General features: G+C 43.1%; 2 protein-coding genes across 3 annotated transcripts in view; one reads left to right on the top strand and one right to left on the bottom strand.

Moving 5' to 3' along the window:
- LOC134483188 (uncharacterized) overlaps positions 1 to 25,853 on the bottom strand; it is a 341,330-nt gene that overhangs the window by 98,164 nt on the left and 217,313 nt on the right. The window lies entirely within an intron of this gene.
- Positions 913 to 25,405, top strand: LOC134483190 (disks large homolog 5-like). 2 transcript variants are annotated; one of them, XM_063278461.1, is made up of 5 exons: positions 19,793 to 20,767; positions 21,833 to 21,992; positions 23,252 to 23,395; positions 24,027 to 24,189; positions 24,906 to 25,405. In XM_063278461.1, the coding sequence occupies exons 1-5, from the start codon at positions 20,686 to 20,688 to the stop codon at positions 24,933 to 24,935; spliced, it is 579 nt and encodes a 192-aa protein (XP_063134531.1). In that variant the 5' UTR covers positions 19,793 to 20,685; the 3' UTR covers positions 24,936 to 25,405. The 2 variants fall into 2 exon arrangements, 1 of the variants encoding a protein (XP_063134531.1); XR_010060067.1 differs by lacking the exons at positions 19,793 to 20,767; positions 23,252 to 23,395; positions 24,027 to 24,189; positions 24,906 to 25,405 and adding an exon at positions 913 to 4,523 and having other exon boundaries at positions 21,833 to 21,920.

Below are 25,853 nucleotides of genomic sequence, written 5' to 3'. Positions count from 1 at the left end.
AGGGGGAGCTGGCACACTGACATGAAGAAGCCTGTTTTCACAGCTGATCTGGATCTGAGGAACAGGTGCTTTTAAAGAAGCATGTGAGAGTACCTCCTGCAGGAGAGCTCACTCTGCAGGGAAAGTCACACAGGACAGGGAAAAGTGGCTTCCCCACTTCCACAGGTCCTGTGACCCCAGGGAGGGCACCAGATGGTCCAAGAGTTTGAGAAAAGCCTGCATTTGCCTGAAAGACTTCCCTCAACCATAAGTCCCACCACTGTCCCAGACTCACACCTGAGGATCAGCAAAGCCTGCCACCTGCTGGGGTCCCCACAAACTGAACCCAGAATGGAGAACTGCGGGAAAGCACTTTGGGGGAGGGGGGAGACACAAGTCTCTGGGGCCAGGCCTGGGGTCTGTCCCTTAGGCTCTCCTCACCTCCGTTAGCCTCCTAGTGCAGAGCGCTGCAAGCCGGGATCTCAAAAGTCTTGGGCTGAAAAAGTGGGAGAAGGTAGCAGCAGTGGCGGTGGGGTCAACAGGGGAGTCGAAGACGGAATGGTAGCAACGCAAGCAGCGACGGCGAGGGCGGAGGCGGGGGGGGGCGAAGGAGAGGACGGGTGTGGGGGGGTCGGGGCGGAGGCAGGGTAGGGGCGAGGACAGGCTGGGGGCGGGGGTTGGGACGGGTCTGAGTCGAGGGCGGTGGTGGGACTGGGAGGGGGGATGGGTCGGAGGCGATGTCGAGTGCGGGTGTGAGGCGGGGGCGTGGGCGGGGGCAAGCAGAGCAAAACCCAGCCCTGTCAGCTGGCAGATACCCTCTGAGGCGGGACAGACTCGCCCTGCAGCTCTATTGATGGGGTGACAATGGAAGAAGCAACAGACTCAGGAATTCTAGGTAAAAAGAGAAACTCAGAGAAGGGGTTTGACAATGTTCCTTCTCTTTCAAATCAGAGGAATAATTGAAGCACTATTGTTATTAGGTCGTCATTAAACGTCTGGTAGAAAGGCTGCATTAAAGCCTAGTGGCCCTCATATATATTTTTTAATTTTTGTAGTGGCATCGTTTAAATCTATTTTCTTATGAGAATAATCTTATGAGTTAAATCCCACATTTGGATTTAACTTGGTATTTGTTATCTGTGTAGAAAAATTACCAATATCAAATAGATTTTTCACTTTTCTATAGTGAAGGACTCTGAAGAAGCCCTAATGATTGTTGAATTCACTCACATGTCTATTGCTTCATCCCCCTTTTCATTTCTGATTTGATAATTTAGGTATTGACACTGTGGTGTGTACTTAGTTTCAGAAAGGGGTTGTTTCTCTTATGGATCTCCTCAAAAAACAGCTCTTGCTTCCTATGACTCTTTGTATTATCCTCTTCGTTTGTAATTGAATGATTTTAGTACTAAGTTTATTTCCTGCCATCAAATCATACCAGACTCTCTGTAGGATAAGGCTTTGCCTCATCTTGGTAACAGCGGCATGTGATAAATGAAGCTTTTGCTGCTCTCTCGTGGTGATGACGTCACAATCTCTGTGTAAACCATCCACAGCCTGTTTTTAGGCTGTATTATAGTAGACCACCATTTCAGTGTTACCTGCCAGGTGCCGTGGGACACTAGTAACACACGTCTGCATGCACCTCGACAGTTTTCATTACAGTCTTCTAAGTCATTTTATGAAAATTGATAGTGAGTTCATGGATGAACATACACAAACATCTGCACAGAAACACAAACAAACACAAACTCTCTCTCTCTCTCTCACTCTCTCTCTCTCTCTCTCACACACACACACACACACACACACACACACACACACTTTACTGACATGGTACACGTTCTTTGCACACCAAAAATAAAGTGAGCAGTAATGAAAATACACCAATAATGGAGTCAATGGAGGGAGTTATGCAGAAGCTGGGACTTAGAGTTACTTAAAGGCCCTATGCAGGCTCTCCTTTTGTTGGAGGAGAAATTTCAAGTGCAATGTGGTTCTTTATTTTCTTTCTCTAAAGCACACAGGCTATGGTGGAATGTAGGGCTTTGACCATGTTTGGAAAGTACAATCACACTGAATTAAATCCTAGGGCTGGAACCCTATTACTCTTCTACAAAATTACAGACCAGGCTGGATGAATACTCCCAGGAGACAATGTGGACATCTCAAGACAGGCACTGGACAATGGCTGAAGACTTGTCTGAAGACTGGAAATATTTTGAAAATTCAGAGAGAAAAAAAAGGCCCCTCTGACTACACCGTACTCTAAGGACAGTTTATGCAGGTTAGGATGACATGAACTATTGTCTCATGTCACAAATGTCAGCACAAAGTATCCAAGGTATTGTATGCCAATGGTAGCATCAACAGAACAAAGCACACAGTGTCATGAAGACATAAATTATGAGTTTGTGTAGCAAGACCCAGGCCTCTTCCAGGTTCTTAGATAGTAACTGAGAACCTCAAATACGGTGGTGATGTGATAGTGTGGGGGGAATCTAGTTACAACTAGCTTCTATTGTGACACAGATGACTCTTTTGTGTCATGTTCAGCTTATACTGAATGAATAGACCCAAGCATGAGAATAACCAAATACTACATTGCTTCTCTAGCTGCTGAGCTTTTAAAAGCCCTGGGGTGACAGCAAGCTTTTGTGGACATACTGGATTGGTCCTTGTGTACTTTAACTCCTGAGTCACCTCCATTCTCAGTAAGTTAGTTCAATTCCATAAATTGGAAATCAGTCACTTGGAAAAAATACATTCTCAATACGATCCCAGATTGGCCATGGAAAAAGGGTAGCTTGAACTGTCCCACCTAGGTTCTGGGCCTGCACAGGCCTGCTCTCCAACAGAAACCTGTGTTCACAGCTGCAGGCTGCATTCACTATGGGTGTCCTTGAGGTTCTTCCCTAAACTGCTTAGATTAAAATAATTTTCATGCTAACAATCAAAAAACTCATTATGCCAATCTGGCCAACAGGAAGCTAATTTCGATCTGTATTTTGTCAGATGTGCAGAATAAATATGGTCATCATTGATAATAGGTGAAAGATCTGCTCTAATATGGACACTAAGTGATGTTGCAGGATGATCCTGACCCACAATGAGCAGTGGGAACACCAGAGCCCTGTAGGGATGGCTGGCAAGCTAACACATTGAGCATGCACAGCTCAGTAAATTTCCTGTGAATACACATCTCCTGAGATCTCTTTATTTGATTGGAGGTGATCCTGTCCACCTAATACAGTACATGATGTGGAAGGACAAAAGCACCTGCAGGAGCTGTGGTGATGACTCACAGGGTAGAGCATCTGCTGCTCTCTCAGAAGAACCACATGGACCCTAACAATTGGGTAAAGCATGTCAGTGATTACTTCATAAAGTGTGTGTCCGAGAAACAGCCACATTATCCACACAAAAGACACTGTCACACTGGGTACCCCTTGGTGACTTTGAATTCACTAATTAGCCCAGGATCCATGGAACATGCAGAGATCCATCTCCACCTGTCAGTTCTAAGTCCACAGGAGGGGACAGAACCCTTGAATAAGAATGATGGTCTTAAGAGTCAAGAGATAGAATTCAATTTTTATTCATAAGGAATTCATTTTTACAACAAAACAGGATTAAAACAAATAAATTAAAATATTTAAAAATATTTGAAAAGATAAAAACAGTAACAAGAACATATAAATATGAAACAACAAAAAGAAAATTTCAATTAAAATCATAACGAAAATATTTCTAAACAGCACATTCTTAATGAACATTTAGAAGCACAGATGTATTGCTGTTTCTCCTCTTGCACACATAATGAAAGGAGGTCCCCCAAGTTGTCTCTCAAGTGCTGTTTTCTGAGAAGAAAGTAAGACCTCAATCAGTCAGGCTGGCTTAGTGGTATATAAATTTAGGGTCTCTAAGCAATGACAAATTAACTCTGAGGAAGAATACTCATCCAAAAAATTTGTTACCATTCAGGATATTTGTCATCAGGGACTCCTGAGAAAGCAACTTATTCTTCAGGAAGCTTTCTTACTGCTGTGTGTCCAATTCCAGCTCTCTTGCACTTTCTGAGACCTGGGAGAGGAAGGCAGTTTTTCAGACACTGATTTGGTGGTGAAATGCAAGGCAGCTGTCGGAAGGCTGCCTACTACCATCTCAGTTCTATTGGACAGTCAACATGGACCTTTTAACTGATATCATTGTTGCTAACTCTTTGGGAAGGGCAAAATCTCCAGAGAGCCTCAAAGTAATGTGGGCTGCCAATATGGGACCCAGACTTATACCAGTGCAAACCAAGAACAGGGCAATGGAAGGAACCTCATTGGGTTGGCAGGAAGAAAGTAGATGTTCATATGTCACCAAGGTTAAAACCAATGACAAGTACTAATTTGACATTTGCACTTTGTTCTTATCCCGCAAAGGTGCTTCCTACACAAGAAGTCACATGACCACAGAGTGTCATTTGTCAAAGAACCAAGAACTTGTTCAAAACTCTACAGAGCATCCAATCTATCACGTGGATATGCAATAATGAGGTATGTTATTAATCTGTCACCATTTCTATACTGCAGCTTCAAAAAGAGCAGACAAATATACTTGCAAAATAATTCAGTTTCTGAAATGTGGTTGGCTTCCCAGAATACTTGTGCATAGGCAGAGCAATGAACAATTCCATTACATGAGGTGGTTGGCTGGTTGTGAGTGTAAATTAGAAAGGTGGTAGGAGAGAGCAAAGATGTATCAAATTGGCAACCTTTATCAGATATTTTTAAGCTAACACAGCTGCTCGTCCCTACCAGATGACGCTGGGTCTGGACGTTGCTGGTCTTTATCTTTCTTGTTGAAGTCAACCAAATATTTCTGGTTCAGTGCACAATCAAGATGTACCTCCTTGCTCTCCTGCTTCAGTGGGACCAACTCCTTCCTACATGTGTTCTCCATCAGGAGCTGGCTGAGCAGGTTTCTGGAAATACAGTCTGCATAGTAAGATCATGCTGCCCCTTTCTCCCATTCCCACTCCCGAGTGCCACTAACTCCACCAGGACCCAGATACCCATGAAGACTTAATAGAATTCATTTTGATACGTATAAGGCTGCTGCACAAACCACAAAGAGTAAATTCCGGGAAGAATAAATTATTTGTTTGGCCTGAGCACCAATTAGTGTCCACATCTCTCAAAAAGAACATGGATCTACAACTATCCATGAAAGCCCAATGCATGGGGGCAACATCAATTAGTAGTTGGCAAACACCCTCAAAGGAGGTCAGTAGAACCAAGAGAAGGTCATGCTAACCATGTGGTCCACACACTGAGTTTTGTAAAACCTGGTATGACACCATAGGTCCAGGTCAGCCTAATAACCTGCTGACTTCAATCAGTGCTGTTCTATCTTCTGAAGATGCCTAGACAATCCTGGGATGAGTAACAGTCTTTTGTGGAACTGAAAACTGAGTCCTAATGACCCTGGCACACTGATGTGTAAACAGCACAAGAGATAGAACCAGAGCTGAAGACCGTCCAATCCAGAACAAAGAAAGTCAGAAATGGCCATTCCACAGGTGATAGGCTTTCTGACCAGGACTTACCTAGAGAAGGTAATCTCCTTCTTCAGCTTATGGTTGGTCTCATGGATCTCAGTGTTCTCCATCTCTAAGTTGTGCAGAATTGACATGACCGCCTCCTCCATTCTCTCCAGGTCTTCATAATATGGATTTGGCCTGAAGTGTGGCCTGGCCCCAAATGATAGAATCCAGTGAACATCAGCATTTAGGAATATATGAGCTCAGGGTGGGTCCTGTACTACCCCAGTCCTGGAAGGACACCTTCTGAATTCTACATATTGGATCTTCTTCAGCTTCAGAAACGTGTTTTTCTGTGTCCAGGACACCAGAATCTCGGCATCCAGATGGAGGCTTCCCTGGCTCCCTTTGTTCAATCAAGAGGAAATCTGCAGTCAAGCCAGTTAAGCTATCAAGAGCCTCGGCCACACCTCTCCATGCTCCCCCACCCCAACACACCCAGAAACCGGTGATTTCTTTTCTCCTGTTTTGATAACAGACCTTATATCAACACAAAATTATAATCTGCACAAGGAATACAAATAAACAGACAAACGTGGCCACATAGTCAAAGAACTGTGCTGTTGACAGTGGGGCTCCCAGAACAAAGCATTCACATCACCATGAATGTGTTACAGGTAAATACTCAGGCCAAGACATAGACCCCTAGATTCCAAGTGTGGAGGGAAATATAAACATATAAATGTTGTACATATGCATTTGGATGTATGCACATACAGACTCACAGACTGAGAAATACCCACAAAAAAGAGAAATGTAAAAACAGAGTCAGAGAAAGAGAAAGAGAAATATGGAAACAGAGAGTACTGTGAAAACCAGGAGAAATGCATCCACCATTGCTGTCTCAGAGGGCAAGACACACAGACAATAACAAACAGGCCTGAGCCTGAGACCTTCTACTCAAGCATTGAGATGAACAGTTTGGTACCAGGCCCCTCAGGCTGCTGCGTGGATCTTCCAGCACTCAGTCCCCTGCCTAGCAAGTACAGAGACTCACCATAAACTCACTGCAATTACAATCTTGCAAAGCCACCATCTGTCAAGGGCTTTGCAAATGCACACTAGACACTCACTCTCCCTGACTTTATCCCCGAATTCTTCATTCAGACCACAAGATCTGCTTTTCAATAAATGGAAGCAGATGAGTCCATTTTCCATCTCGCTCCTCAGGAAGGGTCAAGGTTCTGAATCTCCTCTATATGGGAGGTGAGGTTTAGCACAGGGTGGTTAGGGAGGCACAGCTTTCTAGAACCCAAAACCTTAATAGGATAAGATGAAGGTGACCTTGCAGACCCAGGAATGAAACAAGAGCATTTGGAGCGATTCATACCTGTTCTTCATGGATCTCTCTGTCAGAAACCTCAGGCGATCTCTCAGGTCATTTCTCTCCTCGGTAATGAGCTGCAGCTCTTTAATCAGCCTCTCCTTTTCCTTCTTGGCCTGATTCTCGCTTAGTTCAGTGCCAGGGGATGATGTTTCTCTCCCAGCGTCTGTAGGTAGAAGAACACAAGTGAACCTGCATGGGGAGAATGCATAGAGTGTACATAGACCACAGTTAGGCCTAAACAGGAGAACAAGCCTGGAACCCAGTGTCACTGCTAGGCGATTGGTCTATGCTTAAGAGGCCTCTTCAGTGGATCTCAGTTCTCCCACTACTCTATAGAGACCAAGAGATGTAAGCAGCCAGGTGTTCCCTATGCCGGACATCAGGTGCTTACATGGACCACGGAGATGGCTTCTCCAGGATTATCATCAGCTGAACAGGGTACAGCTTGGTTTCAGGACCCTCACCCCTGTGGGTTCGAACTCAGATGATAAATTCACCATCCACAAGACTTGAGTGATTGGAGACACTCAGATGTCCTACCCTGATACTCTAGGCCAACAACTTTGGATTTAAAACACATTTCCATGGAGGACATGGTCAACAGACTTATCAGTTCCCCTATTTGAAATACCAAATGCCCGAGAAGTTCCAATAGGTTACAGGATGAATCTTGGTCCACATGTTCCAAATACTTTTGGTATTTTAGAAACATGGATTTAAAACGCATTTCCAGGTAGGATATGTTCAACAGACTTATCAGTGTCCCTATGAGAAATACCAAATGCCCCAGAAGTGTGAATAGGTTACAGGCTGAATCTTGGTCTACACGTTCCAAATAGTTTTGGTATTGAAAAAAAATTTTTGTAACATACAACCTCTAATATATAAAGCAAACGATGACCCTGCCAGTTAGAAGAAATCAGAGAAGGTCTAAGAACATAAGGTTATTGCCTGGAGCACAATCTCTCCCTGTTACTACTGTCAGATATCCACTGTATTTAAAGAAGCAGTGATAGTGAAATACATTGCTGCCCTGTCTAAACTCAGAAAAGGTGGACCCTCCATGAATACTGATGGTGTTATTATATCAATGTAACATAACAAATGCACTGAAAAGTAAAGACCAGAAGTTCACAGAATAATAGCATTGGCCTTACCATATCCTCCCAGTGGGGATGGGGAAACTAAAGTTCTGAAATCCTTGGCTTTAAGGAATTGTGATATTCATGGAAATTCAATTCCTTTTCAGATGCTCCAGTTGTTGTGGCCCATTGCTAGAAAGGTCAGCTTAAGCCTGCAGCCCCCCGGTAGGAAGCTCAAAATACACTGCCCAGAACTTACTCAACATTCCCCAGAAGTGCTGTCTTTGTCCATCATTACTTTGAGACGAAAGGCCAGACTCCTTCACTCTAGTCTCTCCACAATCGATGTTCCCCCTCCCAAAACGCTTGCGAAGACGGGAAAACATGTCTTAGCTTGTAACCGCCAGACTCAGACTGAGAGAAACTAGGGCACTGGTCGTCACTACAACACTGGTGACATCACAGAGGATGCCAGAACTCTCTAGGAGACAATAGAATGTCCAAGAAGGGACAGCTGATGTCATGGGGAGCAGACTTTGCCTCCTGCTAATGTTCTCCCTGTACTGAGCATAAGCTGAGGTGCCCTTTCCAGGAGACTTTCCTGGGGAGAGCCACTGAGCATCTCCTGCTTCCAAAGCCAAATTTTCCTCAAGGCTTGATTATAAAACCTTAGTAATTCCTATGCATCTAAATGAATGTTTCCTTTCAAATCTTTCCCAAAAAATGTCTCACTAACTCAAATTGTCCTCATTCACCAATGTTAGCCATTAAAACTTCCTGAGATTTCATACCAGCTTGAATATGCAGTCAAAAGTTCTCCTGTCTCATTATGTACAGGTGCTTTATATCACATCAAGAAATAGTCTGCATGGTAGGTTACAGCATGGGCGTGTGTTAGGGGAACACTCATGAAGTCGTGTGCTTCGCAATTGACAATTGCCAGAAAATTCCTTAGTTAAAAGAGTTGAAGTCTTTATGGTGCTAGGAACAGTGTGGAGACCAGTTGGAGGACAAAAGTGCAATATTGGAGCCACCAATGAAGGGAACCTCATGCTGCTTGTGGGGTTCTCCTTTCTGCGCCAATGTCGCCAAAGGAGCACTGCTGACAGGCCTTCTATCAGAAGCTGAGCCTCTATCAGAAAAATAAAATAGTCAAGAGATATAGGGGGTGCAGATAAAGGTGTAGGACGAGGCTATACACATCACTACGTGGATAGAGCAAGGACCCAGCACTTGTGCTCTGGGTCATGGGCTTCCCCACAAACACAAAAGCATCTGTCACAGTAAAAAATGGATACTGTATTGAGTGCACACACCAACACTGATTGATCAGTTCCATACCCCAGATTTTGGGGGCAGATCCATGGCCCCAAATATCTTCCTCTCAACTTATACAGCAAAAAATAAGAAAGAAAGAAAAAAGTCAAAACAAAAAGCTCAAGCTTCTCATATGAGGATTGCAGGAAGTGTGATCTGGTGGTCAGTTCTGATTAGGCCATTTTAGATAGAACAGTGCACTGGGATGCTTAATGTGATGGGTCCTATATAAAGCTTTCTGCAATATTGGAATTTTAACAAGCCTCATCCAGAACATACAGAACAGGAAAGGATGTGATCACCATGTCCTTGCTCTCTATCACGTTATTTTTCTGTGTCCGTGATTGTCAGCCATAGACAGCAACAATCTGAAATAGCTGGTAAACATGGAACAAAGTGGCTAAAACTATAGTTGTGGGTTACACACCTCAACTGTCAAAGGCTAATGCTGTCCTCACAGTCCCTGGAGGCCACTCTTGTAAGACTGTCTACTGGAAAGTAGAAGCAGGTTTATCTGAGCTCAAAGTGAACCTGGCCAGGTAGGAAGAGGGCAACATGGGATAATTGAGACCCTGTCTAAACCAGCACAGAAACCCACACTTCCTTCAAAGCATCATCTATGAATTCTTGATTATCTACCATTCTCTCCCTACCAGTCTTTCAGACTGGAATTGTAGAAAAGAACTGGAAATGATCTTCCTATTCTGAAGACCTTGATCTCTCTTTCCTTAGGTGCACATTAAGAACTCATGCAAATGGGTATGACCATCTGAACATCTTAGTATCATCTACTCAGTATATCTAGCATAATACTGTGCCTATGGCAATCTCAAGCTTCCCTGAGTGTTGCTGACCCAGCAAGAAGTATGAAGTACTGAGGTCAAACCCCAGTGATCCTTTCAAGGGGTTAGAAGAAAGCCATCAGAGAAACTCCACTTCTTTGTCCTTAGATTAAATCAAGCTGATACAATGTGAACCTGGTGGGCTATTTAACCATGCATCTTTCTGCCAACCCCAGCTTTCTGAGTTCAGTCCATGTGAACCTGCATGGGGAGAATGCATAGAGTGTACATAGACCACAGTGAGGCCTAAACAGGACAACAAGCCTGGAATCCAGTGTCACTGCAAGGAGTTTGGTCTTCGCTTAAGAGACCTCCTCAGTGGGTCTCAGTTCTCCCACTACTCTATAGAGACCAAGAGATATAAGCAGCCAGGTGTTCCCTATGCCTTCTGATACACGCAATAAATGCAGTAAATTTTAATTTCTGTTCAATTGTTCAGTAACTTACTTACACTTGCATATTGCTGTGGAAGTGATGGGGTTTCGTGATCAGCATTGCATTTAACAATGCATAACCAATCATCCCTCCTAGAATGACTGTATATAGAGAAAGAAAATTTATTAGAATGGTTTATAGGCTGTGGTACAGCTAATTCAACAAGGAATGGAAGGTCTAAAATGCAGTAGTTGCCCCTGTTGAAGCCAATCCCCCTAGCATAGCTGTAGCCGTTTTGTTCCATGCCTGCCAGATAGTTCATATTCTTGCTGTAATATGTCTGCCTGTCATGGTTGTCTGAAAATAATTTAACTCAGAGCAGGGTCAGGAATGATCACATAACTTGTGTATGTTTTTTTATTGGTTATTTTGTTTATTTGCATTTCAAATGTTAACCCCCTTTCCAGTTTCCCCTACAATAACCCTGCATTCCACCCCCTTCCCCAGCCTCCTTGAGGGTGCTCCCCCACCCACCCATTCCCGAACCACTGGAAGGAAGTTCTTTATGTTGTGAGGTTTCTTAATCTTAAATTTCATAATTATAAGCTTCATGTAGGACCAATAAAATTAAAGGTCTATATGAGGGCTGCAGAGATGGCTCCATGGTTAAGAGCACTGACTGCTCTTCCGGAGGTCCTGAGTTCAAATCCCAGTGGTGGCTCACAACCATCTGTAATGAGACCTGATGCCCTCTTCTGCTGTGTCTGCAGACAGCTACAGTATACTTATATATAAATAAATAAATCTTTAAACAGATAAAAAGTCAGTATGAACCTTTGTTGTCTAAAATGGCTTGAGTCAGGGCTGACAACCAGACAGCCCTTCCAGCACCTGCCTATGAGCTCACATTTTAGTCTTTATAAACTGACATAGAAAAATATCCAGGGTCCTAGCCTGACAAATTCTCAGCTACGTCTCTGATGATCAGTCTTACAGTGGGCATTCAATAAACCATCCCTGTCTAAGTGAGGTCAGAGTTTGTGTGGTTTATGGGGCAACTCCAGGACCTCAACGGTTTTGTCCATAAGGCTGGATATTTCAGCTGGTCTTCAGTACATGCAGGAATCCTGAAGAAGAAGGAAAATTAATAAAGCAAACTTCCTTTTTCCATGTCCTTGATATGAGCCAGCAGAAGGTGTGGTCCAAACAACAACCAACGGATTGGGTAAAGATCTTTACCAATCCTACAACAGATAGAGGGCTTATATCCAAAATATACAAAGAACTCAAGAAGTTAGACCTCAGGGAGACAAATAACACTATTTAAAAAATGGGGCTAAGAGCTAAACAAAGAATTCACAGCTGAGGAATGCTGAATGGCTGAGAAACACCGAAAGAAATGCTCAACATCTTTAGTCACAAGGGAAATGCAAATCAAAACAACCCTGAGATTTCACCTCACACCAGTCAGAATGGCTAAGATCAAAAACTCAGGTGACAGCAGATCCTGGCAAGGATGTAGAGAAAGAGGAAAACTCCTCCATTGTTGGTGGGATTGCAGACTGGTACAACCATTCTGGAAATCAGTGTGGAGATTCCTCAGAAAATTGGACATTGAACTACCTGAGGATCCAGCTATACCTCTCTTGGGCATATACCCAAAAGATGTCCCAACATATAACAAAGACACATGCTCCACTATGTTCATAGCACACTTATTTATAATAGCCAGAAGCTGGAAAGAACCCAGATGCCCTTCAACAGAGGAATGGATACAGAAAATGTGGTACATCTACACAATGGAATATTACTCAGCTATCAAAAACAATGACTTTATGAAATTCATAGGCAAATGGATGGAACTGGAAAATATCATCCTGAGTGAGCTAACCCAATCACAGAAAAACACACATGGTATGCACTCATTGATAAGTGGATATTAGCCCAAATGCTCGAATTACCCTAGATGCACAGAACACATGAAACTCAAGAAGGATGACCAAAATGCGAATGCTTCACTCCTTCTTTAAAAGGGGAACAAGAATACCCTTGGCAGGGAATAGGGAGGCAAAGTTTAGAACAGAGGCAGAAGGAACACCCATTCAGAGCCTGCCCCACATATGGCCCATACCTATACAGATATTAGATAGGATGGATGAAGCAAAGAAGTGCAAGCTGACAGGAACTGGATGTAGATCTCTCCTGAGAGACACAGCCAGAATACGGCAAATACGTAGCTGAATGCCATCATTAAACCACTGAACTGAGAACGGGGCCCCCGTTGAAGTAATCAGAGAAAGGACTGGAAGAGCTTGAAGGGGGTTAAGACCCCATATGAACAACAATTCCAACCAACCAGAGCTTCCAGGGACTAAGCCACTACCCAAAGACTATACATGGACTGACCCTGGACTCCAACTGCATACGTAGCAATGAATAGCCTAGTAAGATCACCAGCAGAAGGGGAAACCCTTGGTCCTGCCAAGACTGAACCCCCAGTGAACATGATTGTTGGGGGGAGGGCGCTAATGGGGGAAGGATGGGGAGGGGAACACCCAAATAGAAGGGGAGGGGAAAGGGTTGAGGGATGTTGGCCTGGAAATCGGGAAGGGGAATAACAATCGAAATGTAAATAAGAAATACTCAAGTTAATAAAGATGAAAAAAATAAAAAGAAAAAAGAAGGTGTGGTCCAGATTAGAGGTGGGCCATTCCATCTCAAAAGATCTGAATTAAAGATTTATCTTCTGATCTCCAAGATTTGGATTACAATTAGGTCTTCTTGCTTCAGAAAATTTAATTAAGAAAAAAAATCCAATGGTGCTTATGCCTTTAGCCTCAGCATCCAGGAGGTAGAGGCAGGTGGATCTCTGAGTTCAAGGCCAGCCTGGTCTACAAAATGAATTCCAGGACAGCCAGAGCTACACAGGGAAACCCTGTCTCAAAAAAACAAAGAAGAGGAGGAGGACCAAGAGGAGGGGGTTGAAGAGAGGAAAACAGAAAGAAGGAAGGAGAGAGAGAGAGAGAGAGAGAGAGAGAGAGAGAGAGAGAGAGATCCCCCTCACAGGGCGTCAAGCCATTTGGCATTAGTTAATTCCAGGTACACTCAAGTTGACAACCAAGAACAGCAATCCCATTACCCGTGGTTGTGATCTCACCCTGGTAGGCTCCTGAGTAGGAGGCTGAAGCAGGAGAATTGCCATAAGTCTGATGCCAGCATGAACTACACACATGTTCCAAGCCAAGCCAATCTCAGCTACAGTTTGAGATTCTGTCTGAAAAATATGAAAGAGAAAGAAAACATAATTTCCTAGAGCAGTGTTTCTCAACCTTCCTATGGCCTCAACCCTTTAGAACAGTTCCTCATGCTGTGGTGACCCCAACTACAAAATTATTTTGTCGCTACTTCACAACTGTAAATTTGCTACTGTAATGAATCTTTATTGTAGTATAAACTATCTGATAGGAGACCCTGTGTGGGTCACGACCCACAGGCTGAGGGCCTTTGCCCTAGAGGCGGTCTTGGCCTAGATTATATAGTTCATATTAAAAGTGGGCTCTCTCAGTTTTTGAAGGTCAAGTATATTCACTTGTAACATCAAAACTTAAAAATTCAGCTGAGCTGGTGGCTGGTATGGTGTGACATCCCCCAGAATAGCTTTGCTATTTTGTTCCATGTCTGCCAGCCATTTCATATTGTTGCTGTAACATGCCTGCTGTCACTGACAAGGAGAAGGGACTTGGCTCAAGGACATGCTGACCACACACCTTGATTTGTTCTGAATGTTCTGTATGCGGTTTGCTAATCTAGAGAAATTCTACACCTGAAGGAGTGGTTCCCTGAAGTGGACACAGGTGAAAGGCTAAGGCAGATGTGTGAAGGAACATTTAACTGAGGTAGACACAGGTAAAAGGATGTTCTGCTAAAGCACGCATGTGAAAGGACACATGATGAAGGGTTCTGCACTAAGGACACACATGCATTGGTCTGCCTTGCATTCTGTAGTTGAGCTGCATTTGTTGGGACTTCATAGAACCACAGCAAAAAACCTTCTGGTGGGCTGCTGTAGTTTCTCGCTGTTTCCTGGGGCTCGGGCTGATGGGCAGAGTGATGTCAGCTGAGACAGACACATGTGCTGACGCAGGACACACGCTGAGGCCAGACCCATGGAGGACACGGGATATTGAGAGGGAGTTTGGATGGAGTTATGCTTGCGTATCTTGTTGGTCTGGGGTCTCTGGTGATCTCTGCTCGCCTGAGAGCTGCTCTTACTGACTGTGTAGCATCTTGACTGTTTTTGTTCCACTTGGACAGCCCTCAGGACCAGGCTCTCCTCTCTCTTAACCATGGCTGCTGTCCTCTTCCTCTCTCCTCTCCATCATACATGTTCTTCCTTTATTCTTTGGCAATTTCTACTTCCTTCTTCCCTCCTCATGATCCTCTCTAGCAAAGCCCTCAAAGCTCACCTCCCCCATCTCTCTGCTGTGCAGCTGTTGGCTGTTGGCTTCTTTATAATCACAGTTAACTGGGAGCAGGGTCAGTTATTTGGGGTTAACCAGTCCTGAGTTCCACAAATTAGCATTAAAATACAAGCAGAATTAGGCCAATACACTACAGGGGTTTTTGTTTGTTTGGTTGGTTGGTTTGGTTTAATTTTCATTTACCTTTTTACTTGTTATTTTATTTTTGGCAATTTTTTATTAATCGGTTATTTTATTTATTTACATTTCAACTGTTGTCCTGCTTTCCACACGCCCCTCATCAAACCTTACATCCCATTTCTGCTCAGCTTTGCCTATGTGACAGTGCTCCTGCACCCACACATATCCATTCCCACCTCACACCTCTAGGATCTGCCTTTGGTGGGGCTACAGGACTCACCTAGAACCATAGAGCATCCTTGCATACACTTTGGCTGGCAGTTTGGCCCCTGGGAGCTTGGGGATTAGGGAAAGAGGATCTGGTCAGATATTAAAGCCAATGATTGCTGCTTTCTCTTCTTTTTTGGTTATAGGTGAAATTTTGTTTGTGTGCTTATCTTTTTTTAAATTATTGAGAGAAGATTAATTTCTTGGTCTTTCTTGGGTATAGTTTAGTTCATTGTCTTGGAGTTTTCCTCCTATTAGCCTCTGTTGTGCTTTCTTAGAGAAAAGAATTGTTTAAATTTGGTTTTGTCATGAAATATCCTGGTTCCTCCTTTTATGGTGATTGAGGATTATGCTGGATATAGGAGCCTGTGTCTGCATTACATCTGCCCAAGATTTTCTGACTTTTAGAATCTCTGTTGAGAAGTCTGCTGTAATTCAAATACGTCTGAATTTATTTGATACTAGATATTTATACCTTACCCCTTTTAATGTTCTTTCTTGATCTGTGCATTTAGCGTTTTAATTATTATGTGAATGGAGGAATTTTTCTGGTACAATTAGTTTGATGTTCTGTAGGCTTGTTGTACCTTTATGGCCTTTTCTTTCTTTACCTTATGGAGGTTTGCTGCTATGATTTGTTGAAGGTGTTTACTGGATCTATGAACTAGAAATCTTAATTCTCTTCTATATCTATTATCCTTAGGTTTCAACATTTAATTGTGTCCTGAAATTCATGGATGTTTTGGATTCAATAAACCATACATGTTTATCTGAGATGGGTGTTTTGTGCTTTGTGGGATGACCTCCTTGACCCCAGGCTGCATGAAGAATCTCAGCTGACAATGGGGACATAAATTATAAGTATGTGTAGCAAGACCTAGGCTTCTTCCAGGTTCTTGGATATTAACTGAGAACCTCAAATACAGTAGTAATGTGATAGTGTGCGGTGAATCTAGTTACTATTCTCTATTTTGATATAGATGACTCTTTTTGTGTCATGGTCAGCTTATAATGACTAGAAGACCTAAGCTTGAGAATAACCAAAGACTACATTGCTTCTCTAGCAGCTGAGCTTTTAAAAGTCCTGGTGTGACAGCAACTGTTGGTGGACATTCTGGATTATTCCTTCTGTACTTTAACTCTCTGTGTCACTTCCACCATCAGTAAGTTAGTTCAATTCCATAAATTGGAAATCCATCACCTGGAAGAAATACTCTTTTTTTTTAAAGATTTATTTATTTATTTATTTATTTATTTATTTATTTATTTATTATATACAAGTACACCGTGACTGTCTTCAGACACACCAGAAGAGGGCATCATATCTCATTACAGATGGTTGTGAGCCACCATGTGGTTGCTGGGATTTGAACTCAGGACCTCTGGAAGAGCTGTCAGTACTCTTAACCACTAAGCCATCTCTTTAGCCCAAGAAATACTTTCTGAATATGATCTGAGATTGGCCATGGAAAAAGGGTAGCTTGAACTGTCCCACCTAGGTTCTCAGCCTGCACAGGCCTGCGCTCCAAAAGAAACCTGTGTTCACAGCTGTTGGCTGGCTAAGAAAGATTTCACGAGACGTGATACACAGCCCTCGGACTTCTGCTCCAGTCATCTGCACAATTTTTTCCGGACGATATCCTCATACCTCCAGCAGGCGGGTGATGAAGCTTTCCACTCTCAGCTCCCCTTCAGCCATCTTGTGGCCACCAGACTCTCCTCCCTGCAGCAGGAACAAGGGCTTCTCCATGGTGGCTGCAGCAGCAGTGGTGGTTTGGCATTCTCACCTAGGAGACCCTATGCTTTCTACCCCAGTTCCAACTCACCTCAGGCCCGGGCCTTCCCCCCATCCACTTCCCACGGAGCAGGGAGAGCAGCACCCACTAGAAATAAAAGGGAAGCCCTTGGTCCTGCCAAGACTGAACCCCCAGTGAAGGGGCTTGTTGGGGGGAGGGTGGTAATGGGGGAGGATGGGGAGGGGAACACCCATAGAGAAGGGGAGGGGGAGGGGTTAGGGGGATGTTTGCCTGGAAACCCAGAAAGGTAATAACAATTGAAATGTAAATAAGATATACCCAATTTAATAAAGATGGAGAAAAAAATAGAAAGAAAAGTCACACATTTAAAACAGAACAATATGGACCCTAATTTTAAACCACAGCTCTGTCAATTAACTATACCTTAAGGAAGCTCAGAAAAGCAGGCCAAACAATTAATATTTTCTCGGTTTAAGTAAATAATAATGTCCGCTTCTTGCTATTGTGGAGGGAATTAAATAGATAATATGTAATCATGGAAGTTTTGAAGTACCATCCATTTTTCTGTTCATTAAATCAATCTTACTCATTTCATTGATCAAATATGTATGTTTTCTTTTCATAGTTACATGTATAATAAAACCAGTATAAAAACCTTCAGAATATTCAGTTATTATAGATATTTGTCATTTCTTACAGAGGGCAACTATGATTGACTACACCCAATTCTATAAAAAACAAAACTCAGGAAACCTGGCCCTTGGCAGCAATGAATCAAGAAATATCTAGGATGGTGGGGCATGAATTCTGCCAAGCAATGAACTCAGATAGGTGGGGTTGTGAGGAAGATGTATGGTTGAATAGCACACTAGATTCACGTTGTATCATCTTGATTTAATCGAAGGACAAAGAAGTGCAGTATCTCTGATGGCTTTCTTCTAACCCCTTGAAAGGTTCGCTGGGGTTTGACCTCAGTTCTTCATTCTGCTTGCTGGGGCAGCAACACTCAGGGAAGCTTGAGATTGCCATAGGCACAGTATTAGGCTAGAAATGCTGAGTAGGTGATACTAAGTTGTTCAGATGGTGATACCCATTTCATTTGTTCTTAACGTGGACCTAAGGAAAGACAGATCGAGGTCCTTAGAATACAAAGATCATTTCCAGTTCTTTTCTACCTTTCCTGAATGAAAGACTGGTTGGCAGAGAATGGTAAAAATTCAAGAATTGGTAGATGATGCTTTGAATGGAGGGTGGGTTTCAGTGCTGGTTTTAGACAGGTTCTCAATTACCCCATCTTGTTCTCTAAGTTGCTCGTCAGGTTCACTTTGAGCTCAAATAAAGCTGCTTCCACTTTCCAACAGGTAGTCTTACAAAGGGGCCTCCAAGGACTGTGAGGACAGCATTAGCCAATGAGAGCTGAGGTGTGTAACCCACAACTATAGCTTTATCTGAAAGACCCTCAGACAGAGGAGACTCTCGCTCCAGTCCTGAGGACAATCACCACCCCATGAACACACAGGACTCAGTCTTGATGTAAAAACAAGAAGTTTACTTTGGGATACCAATGCACTGGGGCTCGACACGGTCCTCACACAGGAGGAATGTGAGGAGCCTCAAACAACAGAAATATACAGCTTAAAATGTCAGTTAAGATTACACAGTTTCCTTAGCTCAGCTATTTCGTGCCAAGGATAACTAGGCAGATGTTTCTCATCCTGGAATTCCTGGGATAAGGCTGTAACCACAGCAATGCAGCTATTTCAGTACAAAGGACGTCTGACTTGATATATGTTTTCTTATCCTGGGGTTCCCAGGACAAGGACCAAGGATATCTGTCTTGGCAGGTGTTTCTCTTCTGGAGTTCCCAGGAAAAGGCTATAGCTATGTCAGCCTATAGCACAGCTGCATTCAGTACCAAGGACATCTCACTTCTATAGTGGTCAGTCAGCTTCCCAGAGATGTTTCCTGTCTTCTAATTGCCCTGCAGTAAATATGTTCTGTACCCTCTGTTCTTATGGTCCAGCAGCTTCCTAGAGAGTGGGTGGGAATGTGCTTTCTGTACTTTCTGTTCTATTGTCTAATGTGTAGGGGCTAAGCGAGGGCCAGCTTAAAAGATTCTCATTCGTAAGAAATGGCTGTACTGATATCAAACGGGCATCTTTCATATCTACTTTCTTCCAAGTCTACCAGCCATCTCAGATTGTTGCTGTAATATGCCTGACAATCAAGGACATAGAAAAATAACTTGATACACGGCAAGGACATTGTGATCATATCCTGTGTTGTTATGTATGTTCTGGATGAGGTTGGTTAAAATGACAATATTGCACAAAGCTTTATATAGGACCCATCAAATTAAGGGTCACTATACACTGTCATAGCTAAAATGGCCTGGTCAGAAGTGACCACTGGATCACTCTTCTGTAACTTCACATGAAAGGCTTGTGCTTTTTGTGTTTTTTTATTTTTCTGTTTTTTCTTATTTATTTATTTATTTATTTATTTATTTATTGTTTTATATGTTGTCAGGAAGATAGTTCAAGTCATGGATCTGCCACCAAAATATGAGCTTTGCTACCAATACTGTAAACAGTATTAGTGTATGCATTCAATAAAATAACTTGGTTTTTTTTTTTTAAGTAGGATAGATGCGTTTGTGTTTTGTGGGGTGATCCATGAAACAGGAGTGAAGATGCTTGTTTCTTACTCTGTCCACTGAGTTATGTCTCTAGGCTTGTCCTACTCCTTTAGCTGCATCCCCCCCAACATCTGCTGACTATTTTATTTTTCAGATGAAATCACACGTTATAGCTTAGAGAGGCCTGTAAGCAATCCTACTTTGGTAACTTAAGTGCAAAGAGGAGAGCCCCACACTCAGCCTGAGGGTGCATTCACTGGTGGATCCAATATTTCAGTTTCCTCTGCTAACAGATCACCACATTGTTGCCAGGACCATAATGAATGCAATTCTTTCTCCTAAGGAATCTGGTGGCAACTGTCAAATGTTAAGCACAAAGCTTCAGGTTGTACCTATAACACACACCCACATCGCAACCTACCCTACAGGCTATTTCTGGGTGTGATTTCATGCACCTGCACATGATGAGACAGGAGACCTCTTTGGCTACTTATAGGAACTGGTGTGATTTCTCAGTAATCTTTAATGGGTAATATTGCTGACTGAGGAGAATTTGAGGTAGGATGAAACATTTCTGTGCAGGGATTGGGGAGGAAGCACTCATTTAGAAACATAGCAATGACTTAGGTTTTTCCAATCAAGCCTAGAGCCAAATTTGGCTTTGGAAGCATGTGGTGCTCAGTGGCTATGCCACAGGGAAGTCCCCTGAAAAGGGTCCATCAGCTTTTGCTCAGTACAGGGAGAACATTAGCAAGGAGGCAAAGTCTGTTATCCATGACATCAGCCGTCCCTTCGTGGACATTCTATTGTCTCCTAGAGAGACCTTGGAATCCCTGTGATGTCACCAGTATCGTTGTGACAACCAATTCCCTACTTTTTCTCTTACTGTCCAAAGGATATATCCACAGGCATGTTTGCCCGTCTTCTCAGGCGCTTTGGGAGAGTTGATGTTGATAGAGAAGAGTCTAGAGTGAAGCAAACGAAACCTAAAGGTAATGATGGACACAGGACATGGGGAATGTGGAGTAAGTTCTGGGCAGTGTATGTTGAGCTTCCTCTCAGGGGTGAGTATGGGGGACTTCAGCTGGCCTTTATAGCAATGGGCCACAACTACTGGAACATCTCCACAGATATTGAATTCCATGATTATCACAATTCCTGAAAGTCAGGGTTTTCACATTATTAGTTTCTCCATAACCACATGGAGGATATGGCAATGCCTATGCTATTATTGGGTGAACTTCTAGTCTTTACTTTTACAGTGCATTCGGTATGTTAAATTGATATAATAACACCATAAGTAGTCATGGAGGGTATAACTTTTCTGAATTAAACAGGGCATCAATGTACTTCACTTTCATTGCTTCTTTAAATTCAGTGACTATCTGACAGTAGTAAGAGGGAGAGAACTGTGCTCCTGGCATGACCTTATATTCTTAGAACTCCTTTGACTACCTCTGGCTGACGGGGCCAATCTTACCTTCATATATTAGAGGTTCTGTGTGGCAGATATTTTTCTACAGTAGCCAAACTATATGGAGCAGGTAGAGAAAGAGCCTGTAACCTATTGGCACTTCTGGGGCATTTGTCATTTCAGTAGGGGGAATTAATAAATCTGTTGACCATGTCCTCCCCCTACATGACTTTTTAATGCAAAGTTATTGGACTAGAGTAACAGTGTAGGATATCTGAGTATCCCTGATCAATCAAGTCATTGTGGATGCTGAATTGATGATCTGACTTCTGAAACCAGAGGGGTAGGGTCCTGAAACCAGGTTGTAGCCTGCGTACCTGATAATAATCCTGGAGAAGGCATCTCTCTGGTACTTGTAAGCCTGTGTGGGCGGGCATAGGGAACACCTGGCTGCTTACATCTCTTGGTCTCTATATAGTAGTGGGGGAACTGTGATCCACTTAGGATGCCTCTTTCACATAGACCAAACTCCTTGCAGTGACACTGGCTTCCAAGCATGTTCTCCTGTTTGGACCTCACTGTGGTCTGTGTATGCTCTATGCATTCGCCCCATGAGGGTTCACTTGTGTTCTTCTACCTACAGCAGCCTGCAGACAGACGTCATCCCCTGAAAATGTCCTAAACAAGGTGCAGGCCAACGAGGAAGAGGAGAGGCTGAATAGAGAACTGGAGCTAACTACCAAGGAGAGAAATGAGCTGACAGATCGCCTCCTTTATGTGACAGGTGGATCCATGAGCAAGAGGTATGCATTGCTCCAAACAAACGAACTTGTTCTAAACCTCATCTCCCATAGAGAGGAGATTCAGAACCTGACCCTTACTGAGGAGTGAGATTGAAAATGGACTCTCTGATTCTGCCTGTTGAAAATCTGAACTTGCAATCTGAGTGAAGATTTCAGGGATAAAGTCACTGGAGCATGAGTTCCCAGTGTACAATTGGAAAGCCCTTGACAGGTGGTAGTTTTGCAAGGTTCTAGGTGCTGTGAGTTTGTGGAGAGTGTTTGTACTTGCTAGGAAGGTGACTGAACGCTATCATCTCCTGGCAGCAGCCTTAGGTGACAGGACCCACAGTGTGCATATCAATGCTTAAGTAGAAGGCCTGAGGCTCTGGCCTGCTCCTTCTTGTCTCTGTGCCTTACACTCTGAGACAGTAATGGTGCATGCATTTCTACTGATTCTCATTGTGCTCTTTCCATATTTGTCTCTCTTTCTCATTCTCTGAGTCTGTTTACTTTTCTTTTCTTTTTCTTTTTTTTTTTTTTTGGTTCTTTTTTTCTGAGCTGGAGAACTTACTTTTTTTTTCTTGTGGGTGTGCCCCAGTTTGTGTGTCTGTGTGTGCACAGGTCTGCATGCATATGCACAACCTTTATATGTTTCTCTATCCCTCCACCTTTGGAATTTAGGGGTCTGTTTTTTGACCTCAGGATTTACCTTTATAATAGTTTCATGGAGGTGTAAGTGCTTTATTTTGGAAGCCCCACTTTCAACAGCACAGTTCTTTGCCTGTGTAGTCACATTTGTCTATACATTTGTATGCCTTGGGCAGATTATAAGTTTGTGGCAATATCTGGTCTCATCTCCAGAATTATGTGTACTGTCTGCCTCTAGAATATTAGTTATTCGGCTTGTAGCATTCCACTTGTCAAAACAGGAAAAATGAAATCAGAGGTTTCTGGATGTGTGTGTGTGTGTGTGTGTGTGTGTGTGTGTGTGTGTGTGTGTGTGTTTGGGTAAGCTCTGTGGCCTAGGCTCTTGACAGCATAACAGGTTTGAATGCAGATCCAGCCCTCCTGATTGAAAAATGTGAGCCAGGGGACCCTTTATCTGGGTGCTTAGCTTCTGTTGTCCTGGGCACACAATTCCAAGTTTCTGAAGCTGAAGAAGATCCAAATATGTAGAATTCAGAAAGTGTCCTTCCAGGGCTGGGGTAGTACAGGACACAGCCTGAGTTCCTCTAATCCTAAACCTCGATGTTCATTGGGTTCTATCTTCCTGGGGCCAGCCCCTACTTCAGGCCAAATCCATTTTATGAAAACTTGAAGATAAAGGAGAAAGAGGTCATGTCATTACTGCACAACTTAGACACAAAGAACATTGAACATCGTGAGAAATTTCAGGAGCTCAAGAAGGAGATTAACTTCTATCGGTAAGTACTGGTCAGAAGGCCCCATCACTTGTGGAATGGCCATGTCTGCCTCTCTTTGTTCTGGACCGGAGGGTCTGCAGCTCTGGGCCCATCTCTTCTGCTGTTTAAATATCACTGTGCCGTGGGTCTTTTGGACTCAGATTCAGTTCCATAAGGGACTGTCAGTTATCACCACAGTGTCTATGCATCTTTAGAAGGCTCTGGATAGAACTACACTGATTCAGGCATCAGAGTGTTATTAGGCCAACCTGCGGCTCTGGGGTCATACCAGGTTTAACAAAGCTCAATGTGTGGACCACATGGTTTACATGACCTCCCTTGGTTCTACTGTTCTCTTGTGGTTATTTGCCGCCTACTAATTGATGTTGCCCCGATGCATTGGGCTCTCATGGGTAGTTGTAGATCCCTTGTTCTTTTGGAGAGACATGGACTCTTATTGGTGCTTGGGTCACAGGAACAATTTATTCTTCCCTGGATTGGCCGTTTGCTGTTTGTGCAGCAGCCTTACATGTATGGAGATGTATTCTTGAAGTCTTTATGGGTATCTGGGTCCTGGTGGACTTTGTGGGATTTGGCAGTTGGAATGGGAGGAAGAAGCTTCAGGATCTTACTATGCAGAGTGTGTTTCCAGCAACCTGCACAGCCGGCTCCTGATGGACCAGGCATGTATGAAGAAGAAGTTGGTCACATTGAAGCAGGAGAGCAAGGAGTTACAGCGATATTTGTTTGAGTTGAACCCGAATGCTGAAGACGAACAGGAGAAGACCAGCAACCTCCAGACCCAGCAAAATGTGGTAGGAAAAAGCAGCTGAGTCAGATTAACAATGTCTGATACCATTTGCCTATTGGATACATCTTTGCTTCCCCTATCATCTTTCTAATCTCCCCACACCCAATCAGTCACCCACCTCATGTGATAGAGTTATTCATGGCTCTGTCTATGCACAAGTATTCTGGGATGTTAACCACTCTCCAGAAACTGAATTATTGGCAATTATACTTCTCTGCCCTTTTTGAAACTGCAGTCCAGAAATGGTGACAGAGGAATAACATATCACATGACTGCATCTCCCTGTCATAGATTGGATGCTATGAAGAGTTTTGAACGAGTTCTTGGTCGTGTGACAAAGGTCATACAGGGGTAATGTGATGGTTGGAAGCACCTTGTAGGGATAAGAACCAAGTGCAAATGGCAAATGAGTCCTGGTCATTGGCTTTGATCTCAGTATCATGTGGCCTTCTCCTTTCTTCCTGCAACCCAGTTAGGTCTCTTCTCCTTTCCCCGTTCTTGGTTTTCACTGGTAGAAGTTTGAGGAGCAGCTTGTTCTCCCACAGTACTGTGAGGGTTGTTGGTGACTTTCCCCAGGCTGCAGAGATATTAGCAATGATTTCAGTGAAAAGATCAGTGCTGTCTCTGCAATGCAGCTGAAGGGACAGAAGGCAGCAACTTGACAGCTGGTATGCGTGTCCCCACCAAATCAGTGTCTTAATAGCTGCCTTCTCCTCCCAGGTCTCAGGAACTGCAGGAGACATGGAATAGGACAGATCCCAGGAAGACAGCCCCCTGAAGAGTGAGTTTCTCTGTCAGGAGTTCCCTGCTGACGACAATCCTCAACAGTCAAAGACTTTTTTGGGGAGAATATTCTTCTTCTCAGTTAATTTCCTCATTGTATAGAGACCCTAAATTTATGTATCCGTATGCCAGCCTGTCTCATTGAGGTCTTTCTCCTCTCTCATACCGACAACACCATTTGAGAGACATCTGAGGGGACTGCCTTGAAATCTCGTGTCCTAGAGGAGAAACAGCACTACAACTGTGTTTCTAAATGTTCATTAAGAAAATGCTGTTAAGAAATATTTTTGGTTATGATTTTCATTGAAGTTTTCTTTTTGTTATATCATAGTTATATATTCTTGTTACTGTTTTTCATTTTTTATACCATTTTAGTTGTTCATTTTATGCCTGTTTTTTGTAAATTGTATTCCTTATGAATAAAAATTGATTTGTAACTCTTGACTCTTATGACCATCTTATTCAAGGGTCCTTTCCCCTCCTGTAGACTTAGAACTGACAGCTAGATATGGATCTTTGCATGGTCCAGTGAATTCAAAGCCACCAAGGGGTACACAGGGTGATGGTGTCTTTTGTGTATGACTTTTTTTATGGAAACACACTTTATGATGTAATCACTGACATACTGTATCCATGCTCTCATGTCTTCTGCTCATCCTAGTCTATATCAGTCTACAACACACATTCCTTATTGACTGTGTGCACCAGATATTGAGTAACACACACTCATGCCTGTAGAGCTGCAGAAAAAATGACAACTTTCACAAAGGAATATAGAATAATCCTAATCGAGAACCATGTGCCTCAGTTTTTCTTACAATACAGCAATATTATTAAACCAGAAAGATAATGACCATCAACGTCATTTTGGGAAATAGGTTTTTA

This window comes from Rattus norvegicus, chromosome 19, assembly GCF_036323735.1.
Source record: "Rattus norvegicus strain BN/NHsdMcwi chromosome 19, GRCr8, whole genome shotgun sequence".
In the NCBI taxonomy this organism is placed as follows: domain Eukaryota; kingdom Metazoa; phylum Chordata; class Mammalia; order Rodentia; family Muridae; genus Rattus; species Rattus norvegicus.
The sequence above is the reverse complement of the archived record's forward strand: the minus strand, read 5'-3'. Positions and strand labels throughout refer to the sequence as shown.

Bases quoted from the DNA above. Each gene is read 5' to 3' on its own strand.
- LOC134483190 (XM_063278461.1), top strand. From the start codon at position 20,686: ATGTTTGCCCGTCTTCTCAGGCGCTTTGGGAGAGTTGATGTTGATAGA. The intron at 20,768-21,832 runs GTAATGATGGAC...TTCTACCTACAG, and splicing joins GAAGCAAACGAAACCTAAAG to CAGCCTGCAGACAGACGTCA. The intron at 23,396-24,026 runs GTAAGTACTGGT...GTGTGTTTCCAG, and splicing joins AAGGAGATTAACTTCTATCG to CAACCTGCACAGCCGGCTCC.